General features: G+C 54.1%; 1 protein-coding gene across 2 annotated transcripts in view; it reads right to left on the minus strand.

Moving 5' to 3' along the window:
- Nucleotides 1–11,407: 11,407 nt before the first annotated feature.
- The window catches only part of SLC8A1 (solute carrier family 8 member A1), a 124,783-nt gene continuing 118,740 nt past the window's right edge, over nt 11,408–17,450 (minus strand). For both annotated transcript variants that reach the window (XM_059468239.1, XM_059468240.1), the window contains 2 exons: nt 15,992–16,267; nt 11,408–13,927 (listed from right to left, as the gene is read on the minus strand). In XM_059468239.1, the coding sequence (XP_059324222.1) occupies nt 13,551–13,927; nt 15,992–16,267 (653 nt within the window). In that variant the 3' untranslated portion in view covers nt 11,408–13,550. The remainder of the gene's footprint in view (nt 13,928–15,991; nt 16,268–17,450) is intronic.

Raw genomic sequence — 17,450 nt, forward strand, 5'->3', positions numbered from 1 at the left:
GCCCGGCCGCGCGCGCGGGAAACCCGCCCGCGCACCAGCCAATGGCGGCAGGGGAGGGGCCGACGGCAGCCAATGGGATATGAGGGGGGGGCTTAGAGACGGGACCACGCCTCCCTTTGGGCCCCGCCCCCGCGCTGAGCTGCGCTGAGCTGCGCCGGGCTCGGCGGCCGCGGTGGCGCCGCTGGGGCTCTCGGCGGCCGCCGTGACACTCTTGGGGTCACGCTGAGAGCCCCCAGGGGCTGGAGCAAAAGCCGGAATTTCTACCGCACACTCGCCTCTAGCAAGCCTGTTTCCCCCAGTCTTCTGGGCGGTTCGCTGGCTGCCGCACCGCGCTGCCTCTGGCAGCCTCCTCCCCGCGCTCCCCCAGCCCTTCCCAGCGCATTTTTCCCTTTTGACAACCTTCCAAAATTAAAGAGAAAAAAAGAGGTGGGTACGTTTGTGGATGGGATGGGATTTTTTTTAGCACTCGGAGCCCTGGATAGAGATTCAATAACCCAGGACCATCACAGCTTGTCCTGCTCCAGGAATTTCTTTTTCTCTGGCCATGTGTTTTTTATGGTTGCTAGAACTAAAAAGCGAGCAGCGTTTCCTGTACAACTGCGGTCCGGGCTGGAACAGTGGGGAGAGCACGGTGGGGCTCACACCACGGCTGAGACGCCTGGGCATGGTTCGTGTGCCCGAACCACCTCTGCTGCTTCTGCTCAGGACAGTGTGGCACCCGCTCAGCTGAGCAGGGACCGCGACTGACTCCGGCCAGAGTGTTTTAATGATCCCAACCACTGCTCTACTGGGGGCTTTAGGCATGGAAATGTCCAGAAACGCTCCAGTAGTCTGCCAGCTGGAGGTGGCTCCTGGGGGTCTGCTCTGTGAGCCGAGCTGTTTCCTGTCTGCAGGGACCCCTCCCCTCCCCATCCTCCCTCCCAGCCCGGGCCCCGACGAGCTGCGGGGCCGAGGGAGGCGCTGCGGGGCTGAGGAAGGCGCTGCGGGGCTGAGGGAGGCGCTGCGGGGCTGAGGGAGGCGCTGCGGGCTGAATGAGGCGCTGTGGGCTGAGGGAGGCGCTGCGGGGCCCAGGGAGGCGCTGCAGGGCTGAGAGAGGCGCTGCGGGGCTGAGGGAGGCGCTGCGGGGCTGAGGGAGGCGCTGCGGGGCTGAGGGAGGCGCTGCGGGGCTGAGAGAGGCGCTGCGGGGCTGAGGGAGGCGCTGTGGGCTGAGGGAGGCGCTGCGGGGCTGAGGGAGGCGCTGCGGGGCTGAGAGAGGCGCTGCGGGGCTGAGGGAGGCGCTGTGGGCTGAGGGAGGCGCTGTGGGCTGAGGGAGGCGCTGCGGGGCTGAGGGAGGCGCTGCGGGGCTGAGGGAGGCGCTGTGGGCTGAGGGAGGCGCTGCGGGGCTGAGGGAGGCGCTGCGGGGCCCAGGGAGGCGCTGCGGGGCTGAGGGAGGCGCTGCGGAGCTGAGGGAGGCGCTGCGGGGCTGAGGAAGGTGCCGCGGGGCTGAGGGAGGCGCTGCGGGGCTGAGGGAGGCGCTGTGGGCCCAGGGAGGCGCTGTGGGCCCAGGGAGGCGCTGCGGGGCTGAGGGAGGCGCTGCGGGGCTGAATGAGGCGCTGCGGGGCTGAGAGAGGCGCTGCGGGGCTGAGGAAGGAGCTGCGGAGCCCCCGGGGTCCCCCGAGCGCTGTCACTGAAGGAGCCGCACGTCTGGCTCATCATTCATCATCGCGTTCTGCTCTGATAATGGCCCGTCCGAGCCAGGAGAGATAATAGCAATAAACAGACATCCACAATGCCAATTGTGCCTGCTGAAAATTGGTTGTTGCCTCTTGCCGAGGGATAGAAATGTAGCTGAGCCTTGATTGAAAAATTCCGGGAAAGTTGCCTTATCTTTTTGCTTTGCCAGATTAAAGAAGCCTCATACATAAAAATAGACCAAATGAATGAAGAATTTACAAACATCTATATTTTGTGTTAGGAATTGTGTTAAAATTAGGAAAACAGCTGAAGACACTGATTTATACAACTGTGACTATTTCAGGCAATGAAGGTTTACATATCACAGTTTAACAAGATAAAAGATCTCCCACGAAATACATAGATGACAGACAACTCATCTGAATTTGACATAACACAGCATCAAGTACACATGTAATGTGATGAACAGTGCCAGGTCATTCCCCAGTTAGGTAACATACAACCTCTTGAATAAGGCAATTCAAATATAACTCTTAATTCAAATCACAACATACCCAGGCAGCATGCAGGGAAAAGTAATTTATTTTGTATATTGAAATGACACAACTTGCAACATGTTTCCATTTTATGTAGTTAGAGCAACAGGATATAAACCATTCAAATAATATATATATATATATATTTATATATATCTCAAGTCAACAGTTGTCTTTACTGGAATAAAGATTATCTGTTTTTGGTAAAAATAAAACTATTTGAATTCACTAATTAACAAAATGCACAGTGATCAGAAACCCAATTCTTCTCACCATTGTCTTCCCTGGCTCGCTCTGTTTCCCTGCGGCGCAGCAGCTGCAGAGCCCGGGGGAGCAAAGGCTCCCTGGCAGTGCTCCCCACGCTGCAGAGTGCTACCCACGGACAGCAGCCCTCCCACCACACCCACCACACCCTATGGCTTGGAAACTGCTTTTCCCACCTCCCTTCCCGATAAAACACGTGCCTGACCTTGGGGGAGTCAAAAGTTGAATCGCTTGTGGAAACACATTCGCTGGAACAGGGCTTTTATTTCTTTTTTTGCCCATTAATTCCTCCAGACCTTTATGACCAAGACATTTAAGAAATTGTGAATCTGCTCAGAAGGGAGAAAAGTCTGAGCCAAGAATCTCTTTGAAGTGGTGGAGCCTAACAGACATGGCTGAGGATTTATTTCCACTGCAGCAGACCTGGGGGATCACAGAAGATAATGAAGGCTTTCCCTAGTATTGAAAAGTCATTTCAAAAGGGAGAAATGAAAAGGGAAAGATTTCTCTCTACAATAATAATAATAAAAAAATAGTCATTTCTCAAAGGCTAATCTAGGCAGCTTCTCCATGGTAAAAGGCTGTACTTCCCCCTGTTTAAGTGGATACCTGCAGGGATGGATCCTCTTGCCAAGGTGTCCCCTGGTGGCTGGGTGTGCCCTGCGCTGTCCCCACGTGAGGAAGGGACAGGTCTGGATGCCAGCAGGATTCCCTGTGCCAGGGGTTCAGGGCTGCTGGCAGGGGTGTGGAGGGAATGGCTTTGGGCTGAAGGCCCACAAAGCTCTGGGGGAGGGTTCCCCATGTGCCACAGGGCCTATTAAGGGACAATAAATAAATCCTGCCCATAAATAATGGAGAGGCTAAGATTGGATGCAAGGGGATCCAAATGCCCCAAGCCTGGGGATGGGATTCTCAGGAGATTTCCTTCCTTCGGGTAAGCTACACAGCAGCCACAGCAGTAGCAGCAGCAGCAGCCAAGGTCTTCCTGCTGGACAGCTGTCCCAGGCTTCCAACCCCATCTGTCAGCCAGAGGAACCATGGGAAAAACCGGGTTCTCAGAGTGATTATTACTGGATCCTGTTTGTCACCTTTGCAGAGTTGTCTCATGCCTCCCTACTACTCTATTTACTGCTCTAGTAAAAAATCATTGGAATATTTCTTTGCCCTTAAAGATACAAAAAAAAAATCTTCAAAAGATATGGGGAGAAAGGTTCTTTCACAATGACATTCAGAGCAAAAAGAGAGAAACAACATCTTACAGATCATTAGAGAGCTATCTTTGGCAGAATATTTAAAATAAATTATTTTTACAAATATTTTCTGCAGTCATATATTTATTTTGAATAGTTCACTTTCAGCTATAGGTTCACTACTCTCTATTGATAGGAAAACACCACAAATATAAAAATATATGAGCTCAGCACAACTTTTAGGCTACCACGACTGTGTCCAATAATTTCAAAAGTTGTTGACCGATACCACGGAAAATATGAAACAGGTTTTTTAGGAGCGTGTGTTGGGTTAGAAGGTCACAGCTTGTGGCTGCTGTAGAACGCGCCGGGGAGGGCGGCTGGCTTGGCTGGGAAGGAGCTGGAGAAGCCGGATGCTCAGAGCCAGTCTCTGCCTTCCCGCGGGGAATCGTCTCCCTGGGACCCCCAAGGCTCACAGATGTCCTGCTGGGCGGGCTGGGGAGCAGCTGGGTGACACCGAGCTCTCTCTGGGACCCCCAAGGCTCACGGATGTCCTGCTGGGCGGGCTGGGGAGCAGCTGGGTGACACCGAGCTCTCTCTGGGACCCCCAAGGCTCACGGATGTCCTGCTGGGCGCTGGCTGCGGGCTGGGTGACACCGAGCTCCGGATGGGCCCGGCTGTGCCCCGGGAGGGAGGGAAGGTGCAGCTGCTCCCGCTCCCAAATCCCAAAGCCGCCCCTTCCACCTTCGTGCAGGGAAAGCACCGAGGGAGCCGCAGGGCAGCCCCTGCCCCAGACCGTGCCAGGGCCCAGCAGGACGGGGACGCTGCTGGGAGCCCCCAGCCCCGGCCGTGGTGCCCCAGAAGGGGCCTTGCCTGGTGCCAGTCTGCCCCTGCAGCACCGAGTCCACCAAACATTGAGATTTACATATTTTGCTTTGTTTATACAGCATGTACAGAATATACAGCATCGGACAATTATTTCCCAGTAGACTGGAAATGTCTCCCAAGATGACCTCTTTTATCAACAAATATATATATAAATTGACAGTAATAAAAGAGTCATACCAACAAATATATTATGGCTTTTCAAATAGTGTAGCTGCATTGTGCCATTGTGAGGAACTGTGACAGAGACAGAGAGACTGGGGGTGCTCCAGCTGCTGAGCCCGGGGGTGACCCTCAGCTTGGGGCACAAGCTGGGGCAGGGCCAGCCCGTGGCACCAAGCACGGCTCAGGTGGCAGAGGGAAGGTGAAGTTCAATTTATGACCCATGCTCTGGTTTCTGTCTCCAGGCAAACCAGCTCTCCTGCAAACTCTCAGGCCAGCTTTGGAATAATTTGGCTCTGTCCAGCTGGGGTCTGCCTGCCCTGTCCCTGCTGGGGGGACCAGGGGGCTGCTTGGGCTGGCAGAGATCTCTCTGTTTCTCTCTCTCTCTGTCAAGGTTTGCACAAGATGTCTGTCTGCCCTAGGGTGCCTTGTGGGTGGGAGGGGACACACACAGGGTGATGGGTGACAGGATGGCGGTGGCAGGTGGCTTTGGGTGCGTCAGGAAGGGTGGTCACAGCCTCCTCCTGCCTGCCCGTGTTGCTGCCCTTGGATTGCTGAGCAGGGGCACATTGGTGCCTGTCAGAGACTGGTGGCTTCAGAGGAGAGCAGGAAAGGGAGAGCCATTCTTTCTGGAGCACATCCAAAATTCCAGAGGGCAACTTGCCTTGGCAGTGCTGTGCCCAGCCACCACCCGCATGGGGTGCCCCTGAGGAGACTCACCACACGCCTGCTGCCTTCCCCCATGGGCTGCATCCAGCCACCAGCTGCCCCCAGCACTTCTCAGTCCCTCTTTGAGCTCCTGCCCTCCTGCATCCCACTGTTCCAGGGGACCCTTGCTGTGGGGAGTGTCCAGCAGCCCTGGGACAGGCTGTGCCGGCAGCTCCCTGCCCCAGTGTCCCTCTGCTCCCGAGAGGGACAGTGGGAGGAGCTGCTGACATGGATTACATCTCTGCCAAGAAAGATGTGCTCCCTTCTTAGATGGTTTCTCTAGAAGGAGGAGCAGCTATTCAAGTGTGCAGAAATGACTTTTGAGAACTGGAGTGGTCATTCAAGCATCAAGATAATTGGGCCACTTCATTACAGCAGAAAATAAGTGATGGATCTAAATCACCCCTGCTGTAGGGGTTTTTAACTAATTCCCATCTCATTTATCTCTCCTTTGGAATATTATGGCCACTCCTTGCAGGCCTGTCTGGCTGATGCTTCCAGAAGGAAGCCCAGGTGTCTGCTTTGGCTGTGCCTGCAGGATGCTGAGCTGGGAGCAGCCCCTCCCTCAGGGCAGCAGTGTGGGGAGCGAGTGCCATGGGGAACCTGCTGCCTTTGAGATGGGAGAGGTTTCCCAAGGACTGCCTGGCAGTCTGGCTGCTTTTTGCTGGGAATATCCTGTGGGTTTGTATTTGGGGTGGGAGGTGGGACATGGTCTGTCTACTCCATGTCCTCTTTATGCTTGATCAGTGGTGATGTTCTCACGTGGTGAGCACTGGGTGTGCCAGAGACCTCCCTGGGCACAGGAGAGAGCAGGAGGGATAAAGGTGCCCATCACTGCTGAGTGGTCTTCAGGAATTTCATTATTTGGATTTTACAGCCTCATGCCAGGTCTTCTTGGCACAGAGACCCAGGATGCAAAGGGCTGCATTTCACAGAACCCAGCATTTTGGGGGTTTTGCCAACATGGCTGTGTGTCTTCCAGCAGGAGCTAGGAGTCCTAGGAGAATTCACCACCTTCTGCCCTTCATCCACAAATAAAACTGCTGGATTGCTGAGCAATGTCCTCAACAGGTAGTCTTGAGAGCTGGACTGTGTGCAGAGCTGTGCCTCCTAACGCTTAATGCATTATGGAAAAAACAAGTAGGACAAGTACTGTCAGGGAAAAAATAAATAACATTTTCCTCCTTGCTAACACAGTGCCTGCAATGTAAGAGATATTATTGCCATCTTTTGCTCTCTTGAGCTGCAGAAAGTAGTGTGTGTTTCCTGATTAAGGAGCAAGACAAGCAGGGCTCCTGCAAGGCTCCCTGCATGGGCACATTTTCCTCAAGAGCTCTCAAGATGAAGGAGGCAACATGGGGCCAGCAAATGAAGACACAGTCATGAGTTTGTTCTCATTTGAGCAGGGGGAGTTCAGCCAAGGGCCAGCTCATCACAGCTCCTACTGCAAGGCAGGGCAGGGCACAGGGCTGGAGCTGAAGCCAAGGGAGGCATCTCAGCATTACATGAAACAAGGAGAAATCCACTTGTGCACCTTCCTACATCCCTGGAAGTCCCGAAGCTGCAGGTGTGTGAAACCTTTCATTAATGTTCCCAAACAAGCTCTGGGACACTTTTGCACCACCAGGATCCAGCCTTGCCCGTGCCAGCACAGTGATTTCACAGGGACTTAGAAATTCTGCATGTTTCTAAGTATCTCTGCAAAGCAGCTCATCTGCCAGAATCTCCCATTTCTGTGAGGGAGGAGCCTGCCAGGGGCAGTGGGGCACACACTCCTGGGGATGGCAGTGCCATGGACAGGCAATTTCCATCAGGAAAGCAGAGCAAGGCTGTGCTCCATGCGGGTCTCATCCTCCCATCTCTCAAGAGACTCCTCTGAGCTGGAAGAAATGGAGGAGAAATAAATCCCACCCCCACAAAGAGGTCGGGAGGTGTAGGGACAGAGCCCTGTGGCAGTTTCCCACATGCTGCAAGGGTTTAGGAGCTCCAAGTGTGGATAATCATCCTAAGCCATTGCAACTTGCTCTACTTCAACTGCCCATTTCAAGCAACGGCAGGAAAGCCTTGAACCCCCAGATAAAGCAAATTAGTTGGTTTTGGAAGCATAGAGGGCATTTGGGTTGGGGAATGGAGTTGGAGCATCTGTTGGACTTGATAATGGTGGAAATTCAGCAAAAAATCTTCCACAGACTAATGAGTGAAGGACAGTGGCACACTAAAAACTGTGCCTGGGGGCAGTGGCTGTGATGTGCCTGGGTGATGAGCAGGAGGGTTTGTGGGGTTTGTGTGAAAGTTTGTCTGCTCCTTGGTTTTAGGGGCTCAGGTCCATCATGTGGGGTGGTTCATCTTTGCCTTGAGACACGAACAGCAAGGCTGAGCTAACAAGTGCTGCTGTTCAGTGCAATGAGGAAGGAAATCTGTCCCACACAGGAAACCCCCAGCTGCGGGGCAGGACAGAGGGACAGAGGATGCTCCTCTGCAGGGAGCCTGGGAGAAAATGGAATGTGAAGAGGCTTCACAGGGGAGGCAAGCACAGAGCAGGCTGCAGGCTGGATTGTCACTGAGTGTAGATTTGGGGACCTTGAGATGGCTCGAGGCAGAATGTGGAGGACCCTGGCACCAGGTGGGGTCACTAATTGTTCTTCCCATTGCCACCTGAACCTGCGTACTAGAGGGGCAGAAAGCTTTTCTGGTGCAGAGCAACAGGCCAAGGGCTGTTTTAACTCAAAGAGATAAAAATCCTGTCTGGGGTTGGTGCCATGGGCAACCAGAGAAGCTGGAGGCTGTGCTGTGTCTGTGCAGAATTCCAGGTGCATGCCCGTGCCCCTGGCAGCCAGGACATGCTGTGGCAGTGCTTCAACAAGGTTTCCAGGTCTGGGTGGGAGCCCTTGGCACTTGTCCCTTCCCTGTGCCCTCCGGTGCTGGGCATCCCACTGGCACACCCAGCTCCAGCAGTGCTCCAGAGTGGGAACAGTGGGTGCCCCAGTGCCCTCTTCCCCACTTGTGGTGAGGGCAGCCCCAAGCTGGCATTCTCTTTGGGAAAGGGGAAGGAGCCAAGGGAGGGTGCAGAGCCTGCAGGAGAGGGTGCTGAACCACCCTGGGGGTGCTGAGTCCCAGGGGCAGCACTGGCTGCTCTTGAGATGCTCCAGAGAGAGAGCAAGGCCCTGTGGGGACTCCTTGGATGCTCTCAGGGGCATCCCACAGGCAGAAAACCCTGCTGGTAGCAGCAAGCTCCTGCCTGTCTTTGCTGATAACAGCTCCTACGTGGCCAGGCAGGCCCCTTTCCCTTGCAGTGTCCCTTCCCTCCGTGTGAGGGGTGCTGCTGCCTGGCAAGAGGTTCTTGCCACCTCCAGTTCCAGCAGCAGAAAGGCTCAAGTCCTTAAAAGGTGAGGAATCTCTCTGTATTTATTGTCCCTCGGCGCTTTTTGCAAGAATATGGATGCCTCTGGACGCTGTCCTGTGCAAGCCAGTGTTTTACAAGATAAACAGGCTTTTCCAGAGCTGTGCTGAGCATGGGTACAGGCATCAGTAGCTGGTCACTGTGTGCTCAGAGAGGCCAGAGAGGTTCCTGGTGCTCTGCAAACACGTTTCTCCAGGAGGGCTTGGGTGCCAAAGCTTACAGAAAATAATGCAAGGCTTTGTCCTGGAATTACATTGTCCAGCATTAAGTTTTCCTCACTTTCTGGCTCTGCTCAGCTCTGTCCCTCCAGGAATGTAGTTGAACTTCCTCCTGAGTTATGTATATGGCCACCAACGCCGCCGATTCTTACGTGAGAATTTAAAAATAGCTGTAACAATAACAGAGGGGCTCTGCCTCCCCAGTGCCTGCTCACAGCAGAAACAGAGCAGAGAGTTCACAGCCAGGCTTGTGACCACAGCGTGCTCCAGGCCTCCCTTGTCCCCTCTGTCCCTCCAGGGAGCAGGGATGAGGATGCACAAGAAGTCTTGTGATGGTCCCTCGGCCCAGAGGCACCAGGGGCTGCCTGGCACAGGTGACACAGGGACAGGAGCCTCCTTTGGCTGGAGATGAGGGGTTCACACCTTGGGATGGAGCAGTCCCTGTGCTGCCCTGGCACAGGTGGCAGTCAGGGTGGGCTCAGCCACGAGGCACTGCATATCTGTGGCTCTTTCCTTTTTTCTTGTGCCTTCTCCCAGTGTTCAGGTTGTGGCTGGGATTTGCCTCCACGCCCGCTGAGCCCTGAAGAGCTGGAAACACAGTTTGTCCAAGATGGCTGGGGCTGTCACTGGTGTGCTCCTTCTGCTTGTCCCCACGTGCTTGGCAGTGTGGATGTCTCCTGTCTCTGAATATCCTTTGGACATGTGCTGCATCCTTTTCCAAGGAAAGGTTTGACTTTGGCTGGTGGGGTGATGAGAGGGGGTGAGAGCAAACGGGGCAGGGAAATGGATGGAGGCCGAGGGTTTGAGCTGCTGCTTCTGGCAAAATCCATAAACCCAGCCCTGTACCAGAGGTGCTCGATGCTCTCCCTGTGCAGGCAAGGGTGGGAGGCTGGACAAGGAAGAGATGGGAGAGTTCTGGCATTGGACAGGAGATCCAGGGAGCTGAGCTGTGACAAGGCGTGACTGTGCCGGGGATGTGCTTCCTCCTGCTGCCTCCCAGCACTGCCAGCCAGTGTCTTCTCAGGGAGGGCAGCTCTCTTCTGCCTTTGGAGAGTGTGGTTTGAAGAGGAGACCGTGCAGAAGAGCAGGCCTGGCACCCTTGGGAGCACTGCTTCCCCTGGCTGCTCCCTGTGACCCCTCCACGAGCCACTGGGCACACTCAGGTCACACTGGGCACACTCAGGTCACACTGGTCACAGCCTTGGTAAAGATGCCCAAAGCACACAGCTGGCAGAGAGCAACTGCATGAACAGGGCTGGTGTTCAGCCTTGTCCTCAGCAAGCACTGCTCCATCATTCCCTTTGGAAAGCTCCATGAGCAGCAGAGTTATTTACTGTCTGCTAACCTGAGTGACCACACAAGTCCCATTTGACTTGTTAGGGTCAATTGCGAAGGCAATTCATTCTGAAGAAGCAAATGATGAGGGGAAAACACCCACATCACCTTTCAGCAGATGCAATTACTGGGTCAGAGGAGCTGCTTTGCTTTCACAATGCACTGCCCGGGAGAAGCTCATGGACATTGCTGGCCGTGCTCTCTGCTGGGAATGTTGAAGGCAGTGCTTGCCTGGGGCCCATCTCCAGGGCTGGTGTTTGAGTTCAGCTGTCACAGCAGGACCTCCCAGGCATTGCAGGGAGGGTTTATCTGGGGACAGCTCAACAGATGCTGGATGAAACACAGGGAGGAGCAACATCCCTGGCCATGGGGAGACTTTTCTGCTCCTCAGTGCTGGCTGAGCTGTGTGGAGGCACAGATGGGTCTGAAATGGCCCATGGCACCTGGGCTGGGGCTTGGGCAGGCACCTCCTGAGAGCAGCCCAGCCTCGTGGGGTGCCCCAGATCTGCTTTGGCACCCATGGACCCGGCCCTGGCAATGCACCTCTTGCATTCTCCCTCATAGTTAGCTCGTGGTTTAACCCTCACAGGTCACTGTGAGGCTGTAGTGAGAGCAGGAGCAGTTCTATAGAGGACACAAGCAGAAAGGGCTGCTTGGTACCTTGGGGGCACCCCCACGGCTCTCCCAAAGCCTAGGGCAGGGCTTAACCCAGCACAGGGGCAGCTCCTGGCCCCAGCAGGGTGGGCTGCCCTGCAGCTTTGACCCTGGGTGGTTTCCTGCCTCTCCCTGAGAGTGGAGCAGGCTGTGAGCCGTGGCTGTAGCGCAGCACACACCGAGCCTGAGGCACCATGGAGATGGAGAGGGAGGAAGGGCATGGGATGGGGCAGGGGCGGCCGTGCCAAGGCACCACTGCCCCTGCCAGAGGCAGAAACACAGGGAAGGCAAACCAATGAGTCAAGGAGAGATGGCTACGATGGAAACAGCTGATGGGGAGAGAAGGGTTTTCCATAGAGAATATGCAGGAGCAGTACTGGATCCATCAGGAATCATTACAAACTTTATTTCTCTGTGCATTGTGTACCATTGATAAGGATCATCACAATTAGTGGACTCACTGCCTATAGTGGTGGGCAATACACACAAAGAAAAAAATGAAGCCAAACAGATGAAAATGAAATCATTGTACATAAAGGTAATCATAAACCTGAACAACCTGCACCTGTGTTTGATTTTTCCCCCAAAACAATGAGAAACAAAAAAGAAAAACCCCAAAACAAATCAAAAGTGAAAAAAGGCTCAAGAAGAAAAAAAAAACAAAACCCACAACTTCATATTCCTAGAGAAAATCTTACCTTTAATTAACCTTAGCAGGTTAATTAAAATTTCCACAGATAGTTCAAGATGAGTACAAATACCCCCAGCCAGCTGGTTATGGTACAAGCATCAGACATGGTTTTCAGCTGAGTGGGAAGAGCTCACCATGGGCATGCAGGCTGGGAGTTTGCCTGGCTGGAATGTCAGGAAGCCTGGCAAAGGGCAGTGGGTCAGGAGACATCTCTCAACACCAGTGCCCAGTGTTGGTGCCCCGGGGAGCTCTACACCCACATTTCCCTGGCTCAGCTCTCAATCCCAGCCTGCACTCCTGGCACCAGGGGGTGATGCTGAGTCACACCTCCCTGTCTCATCCTGTCCAGTGACTTGGGATTTGGAGAGTGCAAAACACGACCTTTTCCTGGGGGATGCGTCCTGGTCACGCTCAGTGGAGTGGGAGATCTCGTGTGGCCCTTCAGCCCTGCTTCCAAATGGCTGTGGGGAAGGACCAGCTTTGGGGACCGGTCCTGATGGCTTAACACTCAGAAACAGGGGCTGTCACTACACCTCTGGGGTTACAGGCAATAGCAGGGGGCCAAGGGCTTTGAGGCAGCCACTGACTCAAAAGGCAGAAGCATGTGGGGTGCTGGGAGTCAGCCAAGCTTGCTCCCCTCAGACTGCTCACCCCACGCCCTGGGACCCTGTGTAACACCTCCTGCGGGCAGAGGAGGCCTCACACTGGCTTCAGCACGTCAGCTGGACAGAGCCTGAAGGACATCCCTGGACAGCCCTGAAGGCTCTGGGGTGTGGGTTTTCCTCCCCTGAAAACCTACAACTGCATGGCTGTTATTGCTTCTCATGGAGCCATGCCGCGAGAAGTGAGTGGGGACAGCTTTCCATCCTTTCCACCCCCGCTAAGAGGAAACAAACAAACAAACGAGCAAAACCCTATGGCAAAACCGAACTAACTAAAAATAAATAAAACCCAGTGAAAAGAAAACGCTTGTAATCTGCAATGCTCAACCCACATGGTTGGAAGGACTATCGCTATAGGATGCTATATACAGATAGATTTCATTTCATTCATGCAAATGTTACAAGTACCACGACAGCATGCCCGAGGAGGCGGAGGAGTGGGAGGAAGGCTCCCGCCGCTCCGCGCGGCCTCGGCTTGGGACACGGGACACGAGGCTGCGGCTGTGCACCCCCAAAGCACGGACAGGGAAAGGTGAGGGGCATGTGGGTGGGAAATGCTAGTTGTACACACGCCAGAACGAAACAAAAAAACCAACCCCAAAGCAATGACGAAAACGGTTTGTGTTCTATCCTTAGAAAGCTCCCAGTTTCCCCTTGTCTTCAGTTCGGTCTCTCGCTCCTCTCCAGCAGGGCCAGAGGGCCTGTTCCCGGGTGGCGAAGGCAGCTGGATGCGGTGGGAGATCAGAACCCTTGCTCTCCTCTCCTTCCCTTGCCCACTGCTCTGTTTCTCACCAGCTACTCTGGCCTTGCTCACACCGGCGCGCCCCGGTCGCCTTCTCATCCGTCTTCCCGGGTCCAGCGGGTGGGAGTCAGCCATGGAAGGGGCTCGGTGGCCATCGGCCGCTCCTGTTGGTCGAGCTGCAGACAGGGCCCTGCCCCTGGCTCCTGGCTGGGGCCGCTGCCTGGGGAGGGGTCCTGCTGGCTTTGGGGTCCTACCTAGTTCAAAGGATGCTCCAAAGCCGCTTTCCATCAGCAGGTGTGTGAACATGGCAAATCTCTTTTATTCTTTCTCTGTTCATTATACACAGCTTTATATCTATATCTATACCTATATATCACTCTATATAGATATATATAGATATACACATATTTACTATCTCTGATTGTCCCTTTAGAAGCCCTTTATGTGGCAGTAGGCTTCCAGAGATGAGAAGAATATGTACAAGAGCCAGAGGAGGATAAAGAGTGAGGATGTGAGCAGCTTGGAAGTCCGCGGCCCGCCCAGCTCACCTCCGATCTCGGGTCTCCGCCGGTAGAGCAGCACTCCCACACTGATAAAAGCAAAAATGGTGAAGAGGGTGACGGAGAAGGCCAGTGTGCCAGGGGAGACTTGGAAGGCTTGTCCGTGCGCCGCATGGTAGATGGCTGCGATGGACCAGGCCACCCCGATGCCCAGGAAAACGTTCACGGCGTTGCTCCCGGTGACGTTCCCGATGGACGCGTCCGCGTACTGGTCCTGCGTTGCTGCTACTTTGCTGGCAAATGTGTCTGCAAAGGAAAGATGGGGAGAAACCCTCAGGAAACACCCAGGAAAAGAGGGCAGCTTGGGGGCAAATGTCAATGGCAACACCTGGGGAAAGAAAATAATGGGTAAGGGGATAGGGTACGGCCCCTTCTACTGGAAATCCCAGGGAAGCGGGGGACCATCTGGCTCTTCTTGGATCATCAGGGTCTGGAAATGCACAGGGGGGAATCTCAATGGTCAGAAATACAGAGCTTCCCCCAGTATGGCCTCTAGCACCTTTTGCCTCCCCGAAGTCCAGTGCCTTGTGCAGGCCCTGACACCTTGGCAAACCAGGTCATCCTCCATCCCTTGGGAAGAAAAACTGTGTGGGGGGTGCTTGCTCGCCCAGGCGCTCTGCCAGCTTTAATATCAGTGATAAAACTTGGCTGGCCATTTCAATGGAAAACCTTGTGTTAGGCAGACCAGCATGACACTGCTCTGCACCACAGGGAAGGGCTGATTTTACATCCAAACCCACTCTGGATCTGCAGAGGGAAGGAAGAGCAGGAGGAGTTAGCCCGTAGGTTGGTTCAGGTGAGCACTCCCAGCTAACAATGAGAAGGTGAGTCCTGAACATATCTGCCCTCCCAGATCCCCTTGGGTACAGGCAGCCCAGTGTGGCCCAGGAAAAGAAAACAACAAGGTCATATTTCACGTTTTTATATTCTACAGAATTTGCTTTCTGTTCCTCCCCACCTGGCTCTAAGGTGAGATGGCAAAGTGCAGCCTGGCACAAAGATCCAGCTCCATGGAACAGGAGGGGATGGGCACATAGAAACACAGTGAGAGGGTCTATTTGCAGCAAAGAAATCAAAAGTCTGCTTTATTAAAAAAAAAAAAAAAAAGCTGCCATGGAAATGCACCTAAGGGAAGGAAAAGGCCTTGATCACAGTGCAGTGACAGAGTTGGGGGACAGTGCTGATGCCTCCATGGCTCTGCAGCTGCCACTGGGGGAGAAAAGATGAGTATAGAAACAACCACATGCACTTCTGCAAGTTTGAGCTGCAGATTCTGCTTTCAATGCAGAGAAGGTCCCTGTCAGTGCTGGTTTCTGTGCACCCTCCTCTGGTGCCTGCCCATCTCCTGGAAAGCAGGGCTGAAGGAGCCCAACCAGCACCCAGCTAACACAGCACGGCCTGGGAGCCAACTGAAACAAGAGTAGCCCAATGTATTCTAAAAAAGAACTGCTTAAATGCCACCTTATGCCAGCCAAAGCAGGAGGGAAGATTTTCACTGTCAAACATGTGAAGAAGCTCTGCAAACCTTCTGCTAAAGCCTCTACTGCCAGAGGTCTAAAAAATGCTCCTTCTTCTGTTCCTTGCCCTAGATCAGTTCTCTCTTGGTTCTGCTGCTTCTTGGCCTTTGCTAGCATTAGGACAATTTCAGGATCTTTGAGCATCTGGGTGCCAGTAACTGGAAATTTGAAGGTGGTGAGGGAAGGTGTGACTGATGCAAAGGATGGTGGGGTGGGTCAGAGCCCCTTGTCCAGAAATCAGGCTCTGCCTGCCCAGCACAGCCCATGGGAGAAGGGTGAGTGAAAGGCACAGGCTGACATGGGAATCCACAGAGCTTCACAAGCTGCATTTCAAGCAGCTCCCCAGCTCAGCAACCTCACCTTGATCCATCTGAACCTGGTCTCACACAAAGGTGTCCATGCTGGAAAGTGTGCCCTGAGTACAGACTCACATTTAATTCCCCCAGGAGCAAGGTGAAAGCAGCAGATGCTTAAAATGCAGGACTGCCAATGCTGGCAGCATTTTAACTGAAGACCAATTCCAACTCTGAAAGTGGATACCAGGGGGGCTGCCCACAGAAATAGATACTTCGCAGTCTTTGCAGTGGGATGGGCCTTGAAATAATTCCCATGGGACTGAATCCACATCTTGGATGTGGATCCTGGTTCTATCCTTCAGCCCATCTGAGACTGCAAAACAATTTCCATCTATATCTCAAACCTGTGCTTTGGGATCCTGCAGAGCACAGCCCCAGCCCCAGCCCCAGCCTGGGTGGGGATGGAGCTTCACAACAAAGCCTGTGGCTGTGCTTACCTGGCACCGATGTCCCCAGGGCGACAAACACGACGGCAGTGACCGAGTCCTTCAGGCCAATGGTGCAGCCAAAGTGGGATGCCAGGTCGCCAATGAAGGCTGTCAGGAGGCCAATCATGAGGATGGAGACAACAAAGCAAGCCCAGCCATTCCAGTAGTCTGTCGGGGGCACGAAGGCAAAAAGGACCTTCCAGAAGACGGTCAGAAAGTGCATCACGTAGTCAAAGCAGGAGGGCAGCTTCTCCTCCCCACATTCATCGTCATCGTCGTCTTCCCCTGGAGAAAACAGCAGTGCCTGATCAGGTCTGCTCATCCTGGGAGATGCTGGGCAAAGCTCCTGTGCAAACTGCAGTCCCCAAAATGCTGTGTCTCATGATGTGGGCCCTGGAAGGCCTTGACTTCCAAATATCTTATTTTCTGAGCAATCATCAGAGTGGCTTGATGGCCTTTCCTTGCCCCTTTCCACAGCACAGAGACACACCCCACAGGCAATGGTTGAAAAAAACAACCTGCACTTCAGAAAATGCAGAGCCTCGTGCTGGCACATCTGCCTGAGTTTAACCATCAGTTGCTTTCTGGGACTCAGCTCCTGCTCAAGAGCTCTTCCCCCAGAAGGAGTGGGAAAAAGCCAAGCTTGTGCTGGCTGGAGCTGACTGGGCAGGCAAACCCACCAAGAGCAACTCCTGCCTTGTGGAGAGTCCCACAGGGAAGCCCCTTCTGAGCTGCTCTGAGCTGCTTTCCACAAGTGCCTGCAACTGCTTCCAACTCTCTGGAAAGGCAGCCGGCTTTGATGGTGCTGAGCTGCTCTGGTGCTTAACCTTACCTCTGCTGCAAACCGGGATCAAGTGATGGATTTGGCCTGCCCTAAAGCCTCCTGCTCAGTCACTGCTGGCTGTCCTTCCCTGCTGCATTTCCCTGCCCGTTCACGTGCTTCTCTATAAGCTCTGGTTGCCCATTCCTTCATGTCTGGTCTCTCCTGGGTCAGTGTGGGAAGTCCCTTTCCTGCTCCAGGCATTGGCACCTCACCTGTCTCTACAAAAGCCCTTGGCATCCAGCCTGCAGGGAGTCCCCACAGGGTGGGGGTGACCCCACCAGGGAGCCCCCTGGGGCTGGTGGCCCCTTGCCTGGCTCCTGCAGCTCTGAGGAGCTCTCTGGAGAGCCTGCTGGCCAGCCTGTGCCACGGGCAAGCTGCATGGAAAATGTGGGGCTTCCCCAGCCTGGCACGGTGCACAACATCACTGCTGGGGCATGGTCAAAAACTCCTCCTGCTCACACTGGAACCACTCCCAGACTTGAAGGGGAGGTGACACTTTTCCAACTAAGCCAGTGGGAGCTTTCCTGCTGCCCTTAAGGAACAAGGATGAGTTTCTAAGTCACAAATGTTCAGGATTCCAAGGCTAAGTCGTGCTAAAGACATCCCTTGCATTTTGTCTGGTAATTTTCCACGTCTTTGATGCTT

This window comes from Ammospiza nelsoni, chromosome 3 (assembly GCF_027579445.1).
Source record: "Ammospiza nelsoni isolate bAmmNel1 chromosome 3, bAmmNel1.pri, whole genome shotgun sequence".
NCBI lineage: Eukaryota > Metazoa > Chordata > Aves > Passeriformes > Passerellidae > Ammospiza > Ammospiza nelsoni.